The sequence below is a fragment of the Columba livia genome, chromosome 27 (assembly GCF_036013475.1).
Source record: "Columba livia isolate bColLiv1 breed racing homer chromosome 27, bColLiv1.pat.W.v2, whole genome shotgun sequence".
NCBI classification, from domain to species: Eukaryota; Metazoa; Chordata; class Aves; order Columbiformes; family Columbidae; genus Columba; species Columba livia.
In genome coordinates, this window is record NC_088628.1 from 411,127 (window position 1) to 428,943 (window position 17,817).

At 62.9% G+C, this 17,817-nt stretch overlaps 1 protein-coding gene across 1 annotated transcript; it reads left to right on the forward strand.

The window, feature by feature from the left end:
- Nucleotides 1-2,500: 2,500 nt before the first annotated feature.
- On the forward strand, nt 2,501-17,389 carry LOC102089183 (nuclear receptor ROR-beta). The gene is made up of 10 exons (XM_005505500.3): nt 2,501-2,727; nt 9,165-9,250; nt 9,325-9,466; nt 9,871-10,284; nt 10,915-11,036; nt 11,392-11,524; nt 12,198-12,305; nt 12,647-12,757; nt 13,394-13,506; nt 13,977-17,389. The coding sequence occupies exons 1-10, from the start codon at nt 2,721-2,723 to the stop codon at nt 14,136-14,138; spliced, it is 1,398 nt and encodes a 465-aa protein (XP_005505557.1). The 5' UTR covers nt 2,501-2,720; the 3' UTR covers nt 14,139-17,389.
- Nucleotides 17,390-17,817: the final 428 nt, after the last annotated feature.

Genomic DNA, 17,817 nt, shown 5'->3' on the forward strand with positions numbered 1-17,817 from the left:
AGCTTTTACGGGAGGTTCAGTGGCCTCCAGAGTTGCCACATCCAGAACAGCCCTGGGCAAGGGGAGGAGAGGCTGCTCCTCTCTGAGGAGCAAAAGTTATGCCAGGGACTCAAGTGTCACCAATAGCGAATCGGCTCCACCTCAGTTCTGGCTTTGCTGGGACCAGGACCCCAGTTTAAACGCAGCCAAGTCTGGAGGGTGAGGCCCTGGTGAAGATAAAAGGGGCTCCTGGTGCTGTGTGACTTCTCCACCTGCCTCCCTGCAGCTCCAAAACCAAAGAGCTCCGTCCCAGACCTGCGACAGGCCGTCCCACTGGAGCGGCCCCCAGCATCTCCTTCTCCCCGGGGCTTTCCCCGCGCCGTCCCAGCGCCGGCCAGCGGCAGACGTTGGGCACCGTGTGCGAAGGGTTAAGGTGAGGGCGTCGGGGAGGGTGCATGGATCCGGCGTTGCTCACGGCAGGTGTGGTGCCGCTTATGTAACCTCATACTTTTGGGTTGTGCCGGGGGCACTCGGGGAGTATTTTCGCTCTCGCTCCGGTGTGGTTTGGCCATAACCGTTCCAATGGCAAGCCAGCGGCCGCCTCACGGGAGGGGCGAGTTCGGCGGGGCTGGACCCTGCGTGCCCCAAAGAGTCACCGTGTTGCTCCCAGTCTCAGTTTCCCCATCTGCGAAACGCGGCTAATGAGGCTGACCTCCTTCGGGCAGCGCCTGTGACCTTCGGGGACAGGCAGCGGCCTCGCGCCATGTGCGCTGTCAGCACAGGGGCCGCCCCCACCCGAAACGTGTGCCGGGCCGAGATTCCAGGGGCTGCGCTCGCAGCAGCCCCGCTGGACGCGGAGCCTGTACAGACCGAGGCGAGACGTCGCCCCGCGTCCCGTCCGCGTGCCCATCCGTGCGGAGAGAGAGCAAAGCCGCGAGGAAGGAGCAAATCCGAGCGGCGAGAGCAGCGAACCCGTTCCCAATCGCCATCAGCAAAATCATGTCAGACGGCAGCACTGGAGCGCGGAGGCGGCTCAGCCCCCCGCGCCCCCCCCGCCGCGGCAGAGCCAGGGCAGCTCGGCACAGGGTGGGAGCACACGAAGCACCAGAAAGGTTCGGTGTGGGGACAGAGCCGGTGAGAACCCCCCTGCCGCCCCAGCAGCGTCCCTGCACCCCAGCTCGGACCCGGCCTCGGGGACAGGTGGGGGTTGAAATCACCCTTTCCACATCTGCTTAAATGGTTTAATTTAAGGGGTTGTGGGCCACAGTGCCCCTTGAAGAGCCCAACTGCAAGGGCGGGGGGAGTCTGGGGAGGAGACACGGTGCCACATGTGTGTGGATGGTGGTGGCTACATCTGTGCCCGTGGCGAATGCCATCATGGCTGATATGGTGCCCATGCCGCAGCTGTGGCAATGGCTGGGGGCTTGTTTGTGCCTATGGCAGAAGCCACATCCATGCCTATGGTGGGTGCCACGTCTGTGGTGGATGCCCATGCCCACGTCCATGGTGGGTGCCATGTCCATGGAAGGTGCCGGGCCCAAGTCCATGATGGGTGCAGTGCCTATAGAAGGTGCCATGCCCATGGTGCACGTTGTGCTTATGCCCATGGTAGGTGCCACCTCTGCACACAGCAGGTCTCCAGGCCAGCGCCACCGTCCCCAGGACCCAGGCACCCCTGGGTGCTGCTGAGCACCATGTCCCCTGCACCCTGAGCCATGGTCTGGCGATGACACAGACCAACCGCCCCCACCCCTGCAATGTGGCACCACCGCGACTCTGGTGACCGGGTGCAAGAGTCACACCACAAACCCCAGCCCGGGGGCTTTGCCTTGTGCCGTCACCCCGGCAATGACCACGAGGTCTCGTTGAGTGGTCCAGCGCAACCATTTGTCCGTGTTTATTACAGCCACGTGTTGCAGCACCCCGTCATCCAGGATACCACCGCCCCCCAAAGCCCTCTGTGCGCACCACAGCACGGACAGGGTGGCAATGGCTCCTGTCACCTCCCGAGCTCCCCCTGCTCCCCCTGCGCTCCGAACGCAGGTCCCCCAGCCGGGATGTCCCCTCACACCATGTCACCTGCACCGTGGTGTAGGGACACGACGTGGCTGTTGGAGGGTCCCCAAGTTTCCCCAACCCCCAGCGCTGCGTGTCCGCAGCTTCTCCGGGGCCCGCAGCCCGTCTGCCGGGGTCCCGGTGCCCGCGGGGGGCGGGCACGGCGGAGCTGCCCGGGGCCCGGGGCGCTGATTCAGCGGGACACGCAGGCGGCCCCGTGCCTGGGCGAGCCGGGACAGGACGGGCCGGGCCGGCCCTCCCATGGGCGGGCAGCAGCCGGGGGTGCAGCGCCGAGCCCCCCGCTGCCAGAGCCCGGGGTGCCCCAGCTCGGGGGTCCAGCAGCCCCCGGCACCCCCAGCCCAGCGCCCGTGTGCAGCATCGGGCATCGGCACGGCGGGAGCGGCGGGGACCGCGGAGATGATGGAGGAGGAGGAGGAGGAGGAAGGGCAGGAGGTGGGGCTGGAAGTGAAACCGATTTGGGGAGGCGGGGCGGGCTCGTCATGTGAACGGCCGCATGCTCGGGCAGAAGTGGGTCAGCGGTGCCGCGGAGGGGCCGGTGACAGAGCCGCCCCGTCCCTCCCGGTGCCTCCCAGTCCCTCCCGGTGACTCCCGGTGCTGCCGCTCCCCGCTCCGCCGCACGGACCCCCATGCGCCCCGCGGCGCGCTCCTGACCGCCGCCGGCCACCATGCGAGGTGAGTTTTGGGGCGCTGGGGACAGCGTGGGGACCGCCCGGCTGCGGGGGGGTAGCGGCAAAAGTTGTCCCCTCTGGGGAACACGGGGGGACCCGGCGTCAGCCCCGCGGGAACACGGGGGGACCCGCGTCAGCCCCGCTGGGGACATTGATGGACCCGCATCAGCCCCGCGGGGGCCGTGTTCCTCCTCCCGCTCCCCCGTTCCTTAGGAATAACATTCTTGTTTATTTTGCTTTGCTTTCCGACGCCGGCTTAGACCCGCTCTTAAGCTTTTCCTCGCACTAAACCCCTTAATCTCCTCTTCAATATGTTGCTCCCACCAGTGCTGGATTTAGTGCGGTTTTTCCCCTCCCGGGGCCGTTCGGGGCCGGGTCGACGCAGCCGGAGGGACCGGCGCGGTTTTGGGGTGCCCCTTATTCAGAGAAGGGGCTGAGTCTCTCCAGCGCCTGCCTGATTTTCATCCGTTATTAAAAGCGATTCCTACTTTTCACTCTCCACTTTGCAACGCAGGCGGTTGGGAGGAGGAGGAGGAGGGGGAGGGAGGGAGAGAGAGAGGGAGGGAGAGAGGAAGGCTCCGGCGGGACGATGCAGCGGGGCCAGTGATGGTGACGCAGCGGTGGCCGGACCCAGCGCTCCCCGTGCCCGTTCCTCATGGAGCTGCTGGGTGGGATTTTAATCCCCCATCAAAGCCGTTTTCTATCACCGCCTGAGCCCTCCACCGCACCAGGGCTCGCTGGAAGTTGTGCTGTGCACATCTCTAGGTGTGGGTTTTGGGGTGCACACATTTGGGTGTGTTTTGGAGGTGAACATCTAGGTGTATTTTTGGGGATGTACATATTCAAGCTCCTCGAATCGTTTTTCCTCCCTCCCCAGCGCAGACACTGCGGCTCTGCCGCCCGCCGCACTCTTGTGTAATGGAGGAGCCAGGCGAGCCCCCCGCATCCCCTTCCTGCCCCATGACATCCCAGGATTTCACCTTTATTAGTACGGAGGGAAGCGTTAACACCTGCCTTAATTAATAACACCACCTGGCTCTTATGTAGTGCTTGCACAGCCAGCACTGGCCTTAATTAGCTGGGTGAACTTTTCCTTTTTTTGAAAAACAGCTTTTCTTTCCCGCTCCCCAGTGTCGGTGTGTCGGCCCCAGCTACGGGCCGAACCCCCCGATGTCGCATCATTTTTCTGCATCAGGCGTTCCTCCCGCAGTGCCGCCCAGTGCAGGGTCCCCGTTTCTCGCCAAAGCCCAAGTGCTACGTGGTGACACCGAATCGATCCAATCTCTGCTTTGTTCCCCAAAACCGCCTCCGCTCTGCCCGTTTCCCCGGGGCCACAGCAGCTCCTCGCTCCTGTCCCTCCCGCGGCTGCGCCGACGCTGGCCGAGAGGCTTTGCCTCCTCTAATCCTATAGAGTTTCCAGCCCTCCCGCTCGCTTGTTTTGCAAGTGGCGTGGCGAGGAGCGTGCGGTGGCTCGGCAGCCTTCCGACTTGTCCTAGTGACCTAGATCTGTCATTGGAAAAAATCAGAGAGGGTGGAGGAGGAGCTTCCCTGCCCGTTTCGGCAGCATGCCCACGCGGGCAAGGACGGCCAGCACCCATCGGTCCTCCCGCACCATGGTTGTGCCTGTCCCAGGTACCGCAGGACAGGGATGCGGATGAGAATGGGGATGGGGATCTCCGTGCCCTTCGCCTCCCAAAAATAAAGATGGAGGAGAAAGTTGGCCACTGGCAATGTGGGGTCCCAAGGGATCCAGCCAGGAATTGGGCTCCTTGACCCCCATAACCCCGAGGAGAAGCAGCAGGTGGAGGGGACAAGCGCAGTGATGGGGGAACATGGGTCGCGGTCCCCGCGGGTGGCAGCGGGTTAACCGTGCTGCCGGCCGTGCTGGCAGCATCCCCTGCCCGTCCTGCCCGTCCCTCCTCCCGACACGTTTAACTTTGAACTCGGCAGCAGCTATATAAAGAGCTGCTAATGTCTAAATCGCACCCGCTTTATTGGATGTGGTGAGCGGAGCTGCTCTTGTTGCCTTTATTTAGCCCCATGGAGATAATTCCCCCCTGATTTAGCTGCAGGGCCTGAGGGATGGGGGTGTCTCCCACTCCAGCCTGGTTTCTCTCCACCCCAGGCTGGTGGCAGGTCCCCTTCCCTGCCACCACGCCTGTGCCATCCTCCTGCGCCAGCCAAAGTGCAAAGGGCTGTGTCCTGTGTGGCGGGGCGGCCTTGGAGCGGGGCCGGTGAGCCGCAGTGCCTGGGTGGCCCCGGGGGAGCCCATCACCCGCCGCTGCTCGGGGGTGACCAGCTTGTTGGGGTGTCGGAGCCAAGGACACACACTGCACCACGGGATGGGGGAAAACAGCGCTGTGGTGAGGATCGAGGTGGCTGTGGAGCCACTGGTTGTGTGGTCTTGGGTGAAGGTGGCCGAGTGTCACCCTGGGGCAGGGGGAGAGTGGCTGAGCCCTGTTCTGGCCCCAAGTTTCCAGGAAATCTCTGCTAATCAATTAAGAAACCGGTTCCCACCTCCAGCATCAGCCTGGCCCTGTTTCCCGGTTCGTTTCCTATTACTCTGCTGATGTGTTGTCCCCATGGCCCTGGAGCTGGTGCTTTGAACCCCAGGGCCGCATGCTGCGAGCTCCGTCAGCCTCGTGTGGCCCGGCGTGCTCGAGGTCACCCACGGGGTGCACGGATGGGGACGGGACTCGCCGGCCGTGGCAGCTGAGGGACCGGGATGCTGGGGGACCGGGGGTGCTGCAGTGTGGGAGCCGGTTCAAAAGCAAAACAAACAGCAGATGTGAAGGGGTGATCATTCCCTTTATTTACTTGTCTATTCCTCTGCCGGCCCTGCCCCGCAGCCCCCTCCCCGCAACACAGCGGTGGCTGATTGCTGTGGGACATGCGGCGGCTCCTGGGGACGGATGCAGGCGGAGCAGCGCAGGTCCTGGGGCCAGAGGTTCCTGCAGGGAATGAGGGAGCGGAGCCGGGTTTTGGGGCAGGGATGGGGAGGTGGGATGCCATCATAGGTCCCTGGGTGTCCCTGCGGGTCCCTGTGTCCCCATCCTTCCCGTGCGCTGAGGGTGCTGAGCCCCGCGGGGGCTGTGCCTGCACCCCTGTGTCACTGGGGGGAGAGGACAGTGGTGGCAGAGCATCCCTGTGACCTTGGGGGGCGGCTGCTAATTAGCGGAGGCGCCCGTCCTGCGGCATCGATCGCGGCAGCGGGATGGGGCCCAAACCTGCTTTCCCAGCGGGGTCGCTGGTAATGAGCTGGGGCACCGGGGACACTGCTCCCCCCGGCGGCCGAGGGGGCGTTTGGGGCAGGAACAGGCGCGGAGCCACCTCCGGAACACCCGGAGCGGGGCTGGTCCCACCCCCGGCAAGGGGCACCCAGGGCCAGGGTGGGTTTGCTCCCGTGGCCCCGTGTGCACACCCAGGGGAGGGGGTGACAGGGAACCCGGGGGCTGTGCAGGGCCAGACCCGTGTCCCCCGCAGGGAGCTGCAGCTCTCGGGGTGCGAACGGGCGTCCCCAGCTCGAGGTGTCTCCCCAAGGGCCCCGTCCTCGGGCGCTGGGGCGCAGCCCCGGTGTGGCCGCGGGAAGGGTTAACGGCAGCGGCCGCTGCGCTTCACCCCCGGGCAGAAAGTGTGTCAGTGGGACAGGACGGGACAGGACGGCTCCAGCGGGGCCACCGGGCAGGGACCGCCCGCCGGGCACGGCCGAGCCGGTGGCCGGTGGCCGGACGGTGCCACTTACATAAGGGCTGGCCGGTGGTAGCGGGCGGGAGTTGGGCAAGAGGTATTTACAGTGGGAGGGGAGCAAATACCGCGGCCGGGACATTTTAATTGCCAGCTGGAGATTGTTATTTATCTTTTCAGACTTTTTTGGTTTTACTGCCCCCTATTTTAGCCCCGCGGGCCCTGGGGCAGTTTGCTGCCTGTCCCCCCACCCGGCAGGGGAAGGATTTGTCCCCACCTAAACAAAGCCCGTTTTGCACGGGGTGGCCGGTGCTGGCGGGGCTGTGGCAGCAGGAGCCCGGTGGGGACGCTGGGGCACGGGGGGGTGGCCATGCCCGGCGTGCGGGGTTTGCTGTGACGTTTCCCCTCGATCGCAGGGGGTTTGGGGGCTGCGGGGTGTCACTGTGGCGGTGCCACCAGCACCCCCGTCCCTCCCTGTCCCGCTGAGTTTGTCCCGGGGGATGTGCAGGCACCGTAGGGGCTGCGGGAGGGACAAGGGGACACTGAGGGAGCCAGCGCGGTGATTCACCGGGGCTCACAAACAGAGCCACAATTAAATGCTGTTCTGGGCTGTAATTGCCATCGCACTGGGGTTACGGCCGTATACCCACGTCAGTTATTTGGAGCGAATGTCTTACGAGTGGGTCAGGTGCCGGTGGTGGGCACGGCCGTGTAATTAGCAGGATGTTAATTAGAACCCCAAGAGGCTATGGGGACACAGCAAGTGGTTGGGGCTTCTCCTTGGCAGCATCCAGGGTGACGCTGGAGGAGCCGGGACAGCATCGTCCTGTTGTCCCCTTGGCTCTGGGTCTGGGGGTCCCCCATGCCTGGCCTGGGGGTGCAGGGGCGGGTTTGGCCGTGGGTGTCACACGAAGCCATCGCTGTCATTGGGAGCCAGTGAATGGTTTTTGGGGCCCTGTGGGCTGCAGGGGCCATGCTCAGCCTGGCTGTTTTGTCAGTGAATATGGGGGTCCAGGAATACCGGTAACTGGGGGGGCTGGGATTACTGGTTAATTGGGGGGGCCGGAGTATCGGCTGCGGGCGTGAGGGCGCGGTGCCCCGGCGATGCATCACCCGCCGCTCCTGGCGGCTGCAATTAACGTTGCATAACAAACCAACGTGGCTTCTTGCCAGGGGTGGCATCACCTCCCTGTGCCCCCTGCGCTGCCACCACCGCCATCCCATCCCCTGGTGACGGGGTGGGGAGGGGTCCCTGCGGTTTGCAGGTTGCCCCCCCTCTGGCAGCGTGGGTGAAGGTGGTGGGTGGGCTGGGGAACTGGGGGTGTCTTGGTTGCTGGAGACCCCTGGCAAGATGGGGGTGGCCACATGTCACTGCTGTCCCCTGGCAAAGCGCTGAACCGGGGGCTGTGATGCTGGCACAGAGTCGGGGGGGCTGGGATGTGGCTCAGGGCGGGGACAACAGGCGGCCTTGGGAGATACGTGGCTCAGCAGCCCAGGAAGGAGGGGTGAACCCCAAAATTTCCTGGTGCACTGGGGCAGGAGCCGAGCAGCGAGTCAGTGGATGAGGAAGGGATCCAGCCCCCCCACTTGCACCCATGCTCGGGGCAAGTTCTTTCCCTGGATGGCTGGGAGCAAATGTGCCCCGGGAGGGGGACTGATAGCAGCCCTGGGGGCAGGGGGACCTGATAGTATCCCTGTGGGGGACCCGATGGCATCCCTTGGGGGGTACCAATAGCATCCCTTGGGGACCGATGGCAGTGCAGCTGCCCCCTGCACATCAGGGCTGCTGCTGACGCAGCCCAGCCTCCCCCAAAGGGAGGGACCCCGGGGCACCCCTGGGCGCTGGGGTGCAGGTGGCACTGCCGAGCGCGGGGACCGTCACCCATGGGGTGGCCTCCAGCAGCAGCGCCTGCGGAATGTGTCCCTCGGCCAGCACCGCTCGCTCCCGGGGAGAAGCGAGGCAGAAGGGAATTACTGCAGCCAGATTTGCACTGGCCCGGGAGATTGGAAATAACCGTAATCCGGCCGGGGGGTTATTTTGGTGTGCGGCGGCTGCCCAGCACCCTCGAGAGCGACGCCGGGGCTGGAGCGCGGATTAGCGGTGCAGAGATGCCGGGAGGCACGTACGAGTCCCGGGGGTGCCTCTGTCCCCCCCGGCGCAGGGCGGGCAGAGCCAGCCCAGATCTGGGGCAGCTGGAAAACGAGGAGGACGAAGCCTATTAGCAGCTCAGTGCCAGCCAAGCAGAAGCGGGGAGGGAAGCGGATTTGAGGGGGGAAGGGGGCCGGGACCTTGAGCTGGGGATGGTTATGTTGGTCCTGGGTTTCAAAGGAGCTGCCAGTGGGGACAAGGACCCCCAAATCCTCTGCTTGGGCCAGACCCCCAGCAGGAGAGAGCCCATGGCTGCAGGGATGGGGATGGTCCCTGTCCCAGGTGCCCCCCATGCGCACACCAGCTGAAACTGCAGGGAAAGCTTCCGAAAAAGGGTCCAGGGTGGGCTGGTGCACAAATGTGCTGCACTGCCATAGCTCAAGGGGCTTTTCTCCCCATCTCTTGGCGCTGGAGAGGATGGCGGAGCAGACGGGGGTGTCTGTTCCCTGCGTGCACCTTTTTGGGGTCCTCTCTGTGGTGCTGGTGGGTCCAGCTCTTGTGCCTCAGTTTCCCAACTGCCCAGCAGAGGGGGGGTGATCTCCCCCCTTCAGTTCAGCACCGGCCATCGTTCACCACCACGGTTTCCCCTTTTTTTCCCTCCACCGCAGCCCAAATCGAAGTGATCCCGTGCAAGATCTGCGGAGACAAGTCCTCGGGGATCCACTACGGCGTCATCACCTGCGAAGGCTGCAAGGTGAGCCCGGGGCCGCGCGGGGCCGGGTGCGGAGGGGCTGGCAGCGCATCTCCCAACCTCCCGGTGCCGTGCAGGGATTCTTCCGGAGGAGCCAGCAGAACAACGCCAGCTACTCCTGCTCCCGGCAGAGGAACTGCCTGATCGACCGCACCAACCGCAACCGCTGCCAGCACTGCCGCCTGCAGAAATGCCTGGCGCTGGGCATGTCCCGCGACGGTGAGTCCTGCCCGCGGTCCGTCCGTCTGCTCCCCCAGGGGGGTTGGGCTGCTGGGCCCGAGCTGCTTCCCCAGGGGGCCAAAAAAAGGAAAGGAGGGTTTGGGGAGCAAGGAATGCTTTTGCATTTTCTGCAGGAAAATTTAAATACAGGGTGCTTGTAAAAGACGGACTCAATTTCAGATTGCAATGACTTTGAAATGGGGTTCATCTTTTTGAGACACCCTGGAGTTTCTGCTCCGTTCGACCCAGGGTCGGTCTGGGGTGGGGGTGCATGCAGTGAGGCCCCTGCCCCAAGTCAGGGCTCAGACACCCCGATCCAGGCGCTCCCCAGGACCCGTCCCAGGGCAGGCGGGTGGTCTCTGTGGGTCGGAGCTGCCCTGATGTGACCCCCGCTCCCCGAGCAGCCGTGAAGTTCGGCCGTATGTCGAAGAAGCAGCGGGACAGCCTGTACGCCGAGGTGCAGAAGCACCAGCAGAGCCAGGAGCAGAGCGGCGGCCCCAAGGATGAGCCCGAACCCCTGAGCCGCGTCTACACCACCAGCGTCAGCAGCGGGCTCTCGGACCTGGACGACATCTCCACGCTGTCCGACGGGCTCCTCTTCGACTTCCCCCTCACCCCCGACGGCAGCAGCACCTACTACAACCTGGACCTGCTCACCTCGGCGCAGCCCTCGCCCGACCAGTCCAGCCTGGACGTGGCCGACGCGACGCTCATCAAGCAGGAGTCCATCTACGAGCTGATGCTGGAGCCGGCGCTGCTCGTGCACGGAGCGCTGGAGAGCGGCCAGCTGCCCGCCGACATCTCCGTCCTCGAGATCGGTGAGCGCTGCCGTGGTCCTGATGTGGTGCTGGGTACACATGGGGCATACGGCCCTGGGGATGGTGTTCATAGAATTGTAGAACCGTTTTGGTTGGAAAAGCCCCTCAAGATCATGGAGTCCAACCATTCCTGCAGCCCTGTGCCTGCCCCGTGTCCTGAGAACCTCATGTCCGTCTGTCCAGCCCTCCAGGGCTGGTGACTCCAGCACTGCCCTGGGCAGCCTGTTCCAACGCCCCACAGCCCTTTGGGGAAGAAATTGTTCCCAGATCCAACCTCAACCTCCCCTGGGCAACTTGAGGCCGTTTCCCCTGCTCCTGGCGCTTGTTCCTGGGGAGCAGAGCCCGACCCCCCTGGCTCCAAGCTCCTTTCAGGCAGTTCAGAGATCAGAAGGTCTCCCCTCAGCTCCTGTTCTCCAGGTTAAACCGGGTGGTGGATGAACCATCCCTGAGACATCCCAGGCCAGGCTGGACGGGGCTCTGAGCACCCTGAGCTGGTGACGATGTCCCTGTCATGGCGGGGGGGCACTGGGGAGCTGGGAAGGGCACTTCAACCCAGACTATTCTACGAGTCTATGATGGGGGGCCAAGGGGTTCCCCAGGACCCACCACCCCCCATCCCTTGCCTTGCAGACCGGGTGGCCCAGAACGTGGTGAAGTCGCACCTGGAGACGTGCCAGTACACGACGGAGGAGCTCAAGCGCCTGGCCTGGAGCCTCTACTCCCCCGAGGAGGTCCGTGCTCTGCAGAGCAAGGTGAGCGCCGCTGCCACAGCCCCGCCGACCCCCCGCCACGGCCAGAGCCACCGCAGCCCTCGGCAGGGCCACCGCTGTCCCCCCGTGCCGTGCTGAGGAAGGCGAGGAGGATGAGGAGGGTCTCGTGGTGCTTTGGGAGCTGCAAAAGCCCGGTCTGGGGGGATATGGGGGTGGGTGGCAGGTCACATCCTGGCTGTCCCTGTGCCACCAGCCTCCATGGGTGACATGGCACCTGGGTCACGTCCCTGCCCCGTGGAGTGGGGACAGGGGGGCCAGCAGAGCCAAGGTGGCAGGGTAGCAGCGAAGCTGAGGTGGCGGGTGGCAGGCAGCCCTAAGGGACGTCCTGTGCCCGCAGAGCTGCGAGGCCATGTGGCAGCAGTGCTCGCTGCAGATCTCCAACGCCATCCAGTACGTGGTGGAGTTCGCCAAGCGCATCGACGGCTTCATGGAGCTCTGCCAGAACGACCAGATCATCCTCCTGAAAGCCGGTAAGAGGGGGGTCCCTGATGTCTCCCTCGGTTGTCCCCGGGCTCCGTGTCGCTGCTCGGGGAGCAGGGGGTGGCTGGAAGGGACATGGGGAGCAAGCAGAAGCTTTTCTCCCAGGTCACCCTTGACCAAATGTCACCTGGGAAGTGGGATGGAAAGGAGCACGGGGGTTTCCGCAGGAATAGGGGCGCTCACACCCACGTCCCCCAGCCACCCTCTGCCCAGGCTGTGATACTGAATGTGCAGAGCCCCAGGATGCCAAAAAAGTGGAAAAGCTGCTCAGTTTGGAGACTTTTGGGGCTGGGGAGCTGAGAGCTTCACAGGGGCAGTGGGTGCCGCACCTGGCACGGAGCGGCCGTAACCGGCACGGAGCGGCCGTGCCCAACACGCGGGACTTTAACTTGTTCTTTCATTTCTTCCTTCTCTTCTCGTTTATGTCGTTTTCCCCCTCTCCTCCCTCGGCGCTCCTCCACAACCCCTGCGTCTGGCTGCGAATTACTGGGTGGTGTTTCCCTTTGGTGAAATATCGTCATCAAAACTGGAAACCTTAAACAAAATAAAAAATGGATTTATTGGAATTTCTGCTCCCGGGAACGAACAATCCGGGCTTTCCTTTCTCTTCCGCCTGGTCCGGGGTGACGAACGCCCGCCTGCCCGGCTCTCTGCCGGCGCCAGGCTGCCTCGAGGTGCTCCTGCTCCGCATGGTCCGCGCCTTCAACCCCCTGAACAGCACCGTCCTCTTCGACGGCAAGTTCGGCAGCGTGCAGATGTTCAAGTCGCTTGGTAAGAGCCATTTTCCTACACCTCTTTTAGGGTTCTCCTCCCCTTCTGGTGCTCGAATGGGGCTGGGTGTGCGGCGGTTGGGCTGAGTCCCCGGGGGACGGGACGGGTGAGACCCCCACTGCATTTGTCCCCTGTCCCCTTGGGACCAGGTTGTGCACTGTGGTCTGGACCCGCGTTCCGCCGCAGCCCGAAGCCCAGCGACGCCGAGCATCCCGTGCTGGGCCCCGCTCCTTCACCCGTCTCCTCTCCCCAAAGCTTGCTGGGGCGCTGGGGGGTTGGGCGCTGCCGGGCAGCGCGGAGCTGTGACGTGCCCCTCTTCTCCTCTCTGCCGTCCCCATCAGGCTGTGACGACCTCATCGGCGCCATCTTCGAGCTGGGGAGGACCCTGTGCCGCCTGCAGCTGTCGGACGAGGAGCTGGCACTGTTCACTGCCGCCGTCCTGCTGTCCCCGGGTGTGTGGGGACACTGGCTGGGGAGTCGTAGACTGGTCTGGGTTGGAGGGACCTTCCCAGCTCCCCAGTGCCCCCCCGCCATGACAGGGACATCTTCACCGGCTCAGGGTGCTCAGAGCCCCGTCCAGCCTGGCCTGGGGTGTCTCAGGGATGGTTCATCTACCCCCTCTCTGGCCAACCTGGTCCAGGCTCTCAGCACCATCAGGGCAACAATTCCTGCCTCATGTCCAGCCTGAATCTCCCTCCTTTAGTTTAAAATCATCGCCCCTTGTCCTATCGCAACAGGTCCTGCTCAAAAGTCTGTCCCCATCCTTCTTTCAAGCACTGGAAGGTGAGGGGGTCTCATGCCCAATCTGGGCGGGCTGATCCATAAGTCTCAGTGCTGCTTCCATGGTATGTGATTTAAGTTATTCCCAGGAAAGGAGGTTGGGGAAAAAAAATGCCTCTGAAAACACACAGGATGCTTCTGCCAAACCTGGTGAGAGGAGGAGCCGTGTCCCCCCAGGGGTGCAGAGGGGCCACCCGGCTGTGTCGTTGTCCCCAGATCCACCCCAGGGAGCGGGGGGGTTAAAGAGCAGAAGCCCAGGCAGCGTGCCGGGCAGAGCCCGCGCGGTGCTGACCCGCCGTCCCCTGCAGATCGGCCCTGGCTGACCGAGACCAAGAAGGTGCAGAAGCTGCAGGACAAGATCTACGTGGCGCTGCAGCACGAGATCCAGAAGAAGCACTCGGCCGAGGACAAGCTGTCCAAGGTTCGGCGCGGGGCCGGGGGAGCGGAGCCGGGGCTGGGGGAGCGGAGCCGGGGCCGTGGCCGTGGCCGTGTGGAGCTCGTGAGCCACACGTGGGCTGGTTTTGGGGGTGACCCGGGGACCTGCTGAAGGGGAATCTCTGTTCCAAGGGCCACGTGTCTCTGTCGCAGCGCCCTGTGCCGTTCTGCACAGTGGTGTTTTGGGGTGAACGGAGCTGGTTTGGGAATGCTTTGGGCAGGATGGAGCTGGCATGGGTACAGGGGACACTGGGGACTCCTCGCGCCCTCCCTGGTGCTGCCTGTCCCATGGAAAGACGTGGGTTTGGAGACAAGGCTGCCCAGAGATGGGCAACCCATTTGGTGCTGGTGTGCCAGTGGTCCCCAGAGCCACCCGCTTGTTCCCAAGGGACGGGAAAGGTGGCATGAGGGATGCTGGCCAGGAAACCCCGTGGTCACCGGTTTCTTTCCCCACAGATGGTTTCCAAGCTGCCCTTGATGAAAACCATTTGCAACCTGCACTTGGACAAGCTGGAGTTTTTCCGTCTCCTGCACCCAGAGACGGCCGTGAACTTCCCGCCCCTCTACAAAGAGGTTTTCAACTCGGAGCTGCAGTACAGCGACCCGCGGGAGAGCTAAGGCCGCGACCCGCCGGCCCGCTGCGGCTTCCCCAACATCTGGAGACGAACTGAACTTCAGAGGTTTGGGGCAATTTATTTAAATCAAATAATCAAACTCAAGAGAACCTGGGGGCTGCGGGTCTCCCCGGCCCCGTTTCCTCGCTGTGGATTGCAATAGCTCTTGAATGTAAAGCACCTTGAAGGAAAAAGCGAACGGACTTTGCCATACCGTGAAATGAATGTGAAACCTCCGCGGGAGAGGAGACGCTCCGGCGGTGGAAAGGGACCGAGTCCCCCTGCGGTGCCGGGTAGCGCACCGTGCACCCGCCGGCACCGCGGCCCTTCCCACCGTCCTGGCTGCACTCTCCGTCTCTTATTTTTAATTATTATTATTTTTTAATTATTATTTTTATTTTATTTTTTACCCAAACACAAGGCATGGGATGAAGAAGGGGCAATGCACACTCGGCCGGATGGGGGTGAGCAGGCTGGTGGGGACGGCTCAGGGCTGGAGCCGAGGGGAGGGCGAAGGCAGCGCCTGTGCTGTATCCCTGCTGCCGTGGGTGCAGCGAGCCCGCGGGGTCACCTCGTGAGCCCGCCTGAGAGTGGGGAGGGACCGAGCGCAGGATGGTTCCAGGGAGAGGACGCCCGGCACAGCGGGGTCTCCGTGTGCTCCGTCGCGGCAGCGTCTCCGTGCGCTCCGTCGCGGCGTTTCCCCAGTGCCAGCTCCACGTCCCACGGGGCTTTTCGGAGCTGATTCAGCAGGTCCAACCGCCTTGTGCCACTTTCCCGCATCCCAAGAGGGGCTTTGCCCTTGTGACCGTGGCCAAATCCTGGCTGCTCCAGCCCAGGGCGCGGGGCTCGGTGCCCGTCCCCGCATGTCCCCGCGGGCCGCGTCTCTTTGCTGTCGCCTGTAGTTTTTTTACCAGCACCGGTGACACGGTCCCGTGTCTCAGCACCGGGGATCTCTCGTTCCTCTGCCCAGCCCAGCGCCGGGTCCCTCTTCCCGCGCCACAACTGCCACCGCAGCTGCTGTCACAGCTTGAGCTGGACCCAGGATTTTACCCCCAGGGAACTGTTACTTTGGGGTCTGTTCTCAAGTTGGCAGGACCTGGTGTCGTCTTAAGAGAGAAACTGCCATTTGGGGACAAAGGGAAGAGGAAAGTCCTTATTCCTCGCCCGGGAAGCCATGGTGTGGCCGGGACCCGCTGTCCGAGCTCGGCAGGCTCCGAAGGCAAAGGGGTGGATTTGTGTGGTGATGGCACGACAACCCGCAGCCGGCGGCGCCGCTCGAGGGGCCCTCCAGCCACGCTCCGCGGGGCTTCTCCATCTCCATTCCTGCTCCTCCTGCAGCAAATGCCAAAAGCTACAAGGGAAACACCCGCTGCGAGGCAGCTCCCGTTTCTGCTGGCAAAGGGCTACAGTCCCCAGACCCTTCATGCCTCGTGTTGATTCCCCGCGTGTCCAACCCCGTCCTGTGGCTCGGATCATCCCCGTGCATGAACCGAGGGCTTTCAACACCGTGATTGCGGCCCTTAAACTAAAGGAGCAGCTTGCTTGGCGCCAGTGGGGGATACTCACGCTTTGGGTGCCGGGGAAGGGCACGGAGCAGCGCACCGGGGAGGCCTCGCCGGGCGCCCGATGGGGAACCGGAGCCCGTGCGGTTCCTCATCCGCAGGGACGGCTCTGGCGCCGCCGACACCGAGTGCCAGCACGTCGTTCTCCGGTGCCGTGCGTCCTTCCCGCCCTCTCGGATCCCAGAGCTGAGACCGAAGTGAGAAGTCAGCACTGCCTTGTTTATTCTTTTTTTTTCTAGAGGGTTGTGCCTTTTTTGTTGTAGTTGTAAGAATAATTTCCAAGGGCACCGTTGACTTCGCGGGGCTCCGCGGGACAGCCGCACTCCCGCCTCAGGGAACAGCCGCGGGGGTTTTCAAACGCACGGGGAGAAAAACAAAAGCACAGACCCTCCTTTACACCTTCGGTGTTCAACAGTCAGCGTCACCGTTTTCATCTCATCCGGCAAAGAAACCAAGAAAGCACCTTAAATGGGGAAAAGCCTGAGCCCCCGCCACCGGCTGCGTTTTTCTGGCGTACAAGAGCACGGCGTCCATCCGGCTCCGGGAGGCGATCGCGGTTCCGAGCGCTGAAAACCCCGGGAGCCTTGGGCAGACTGGAAGTGTCAAACACGAGCGACCCAGCCTGCCGGCCCGCGGGAACCCGCACTTGGACGTTCTCTTTAAGGAACCACCTCGTCAGTTTGATGATTTCTTGGGAGGGGATAAATGTTCAAACGTCGGTGAAAGGGGCGTCAAGGGACGAACCTGCGGCACCGCCGCTTTCCGGTGGTCCCTGTGTGCCGCCTGCCCGGGCATCGAGCTCGTGGGGAAAGGGCGGATGGACAACCTGGGTAGAAATGCCCCAGAAAGGGAGATTTCCACTTGAACACGGCAGCGGAGGCGGCGCGGGGGCCCCGGAGCCGCTCGTGCTGGTGCTCGGGTCGCGGTTTGTGCTGCGGTTCGTGTTGGCGCTCGGGCTGCGGTTCGGGCCGCGGTTCGTGTTGGCGCTCGGGCTGCGGTTCGGGCCGCGGTTCGTGTTGGTGCTCGGTCCGTGGTTCGTGCCGCGGTTCGTGCTGGTGCTCGGGTCGCGGTTCGTGTTGGTGCTCGGTCCGTGGTTTGTGTTGCGGTTTGTGTTGGTGCTCGGGTCACGGTGTCTCCAGGCGTTTCCACCCCAGCAGGTGTCTTGCAGCGCTGTTTTCGGGGCCGGGGATCCCTCCTGCGCGGTGAACGTGAATCGTGCGTGTTCGCCTGCTCTGGCAGTCTGGCTGAGTGTGCATTTCCACCTCCAGAACCCCCACACTGTGTATAAAAATGGATAAAATATATATATAATATATATTCTTGTGAATGTTGGTGCAAAAGAGAAAAAAATATATAAAGTTTCAGTTGGTTTTATGTTCTTTTTTATCTATATGAATGAAAGGAAGAAATGGAAGAGGTTTGTTGTTCTTTCCGTTTACCCACCTGTAGATACCGACAGGGTCATGGAAATGTTTGACTTTGTAGACTTAGGAAAACGCTTCTGTTCTCATTGAATGTCCTGTCTTGTAAGATTGTAATTTCTATTTTTTTAAAGAAAAGAAAATAACTAAAGCGTCCTCTTCCGGGCCGGCCAGCGCGGGAGGAGGCGGGGGGAACCTTTATTTAAGGACAAAAGCTTTGTCTGAATTTTTCATGACATTAAATAAAAAGTAATATAATGTATGGACAAAAAGCTTTGTATTGCAGTGTATTCTATAGGTTTAGCTGTATATTGCACACAAGTTACAGGAAGAAAAATAAAGTCTGTTTTGCAAGGTAAAAAAAAAATGAATAATGTTGGGAATAGCGACTGTGGCTCCAAGTTACAGCGAAGGGGGAGACGGGGGCGAAGCCGCTCGGGGTCGGGGCAGAAGCTTTATCTCCTCGGGCTCGCGCCCCGGCGGTGCCGCAGCCCCGACGCGGAGCAGGACGGGGACACCAGGTGAGATTTCGGATGTCGTGAGGTACTGACGGTGTCACCTACAGCCGGACGGGCCCGGGGAGCCGGGGGGGGCGGGTCGGACACCCCTGGGGCTGCGCGGGGCAGAACCGTGTGAGCTTCAGGAAAGGAAGAGCTTGAGGAGCTGAGCGAGGGGAGAGGAGGGAACGGGGCTGGTGAGG

Coding starts and splice junctions, on each gene's coding strand:
- LOC102089183 (XM_005505500.3), top strand. Junction 11,037..11,391: donor TCCGTGCTCTGCAGAGCAAG/GTGAGCGCCGCT, acceptor CTGTGCCCGCAG/AGCTGCGAGGCCATGTGGCA. Junction 12,306..12,646: donor GCAGATGTTCAAGTCGCTTG/GTAAGAGCCATT, acceptor CGTCCCCATCAG/GCTGTGACGACCTCATCGGC.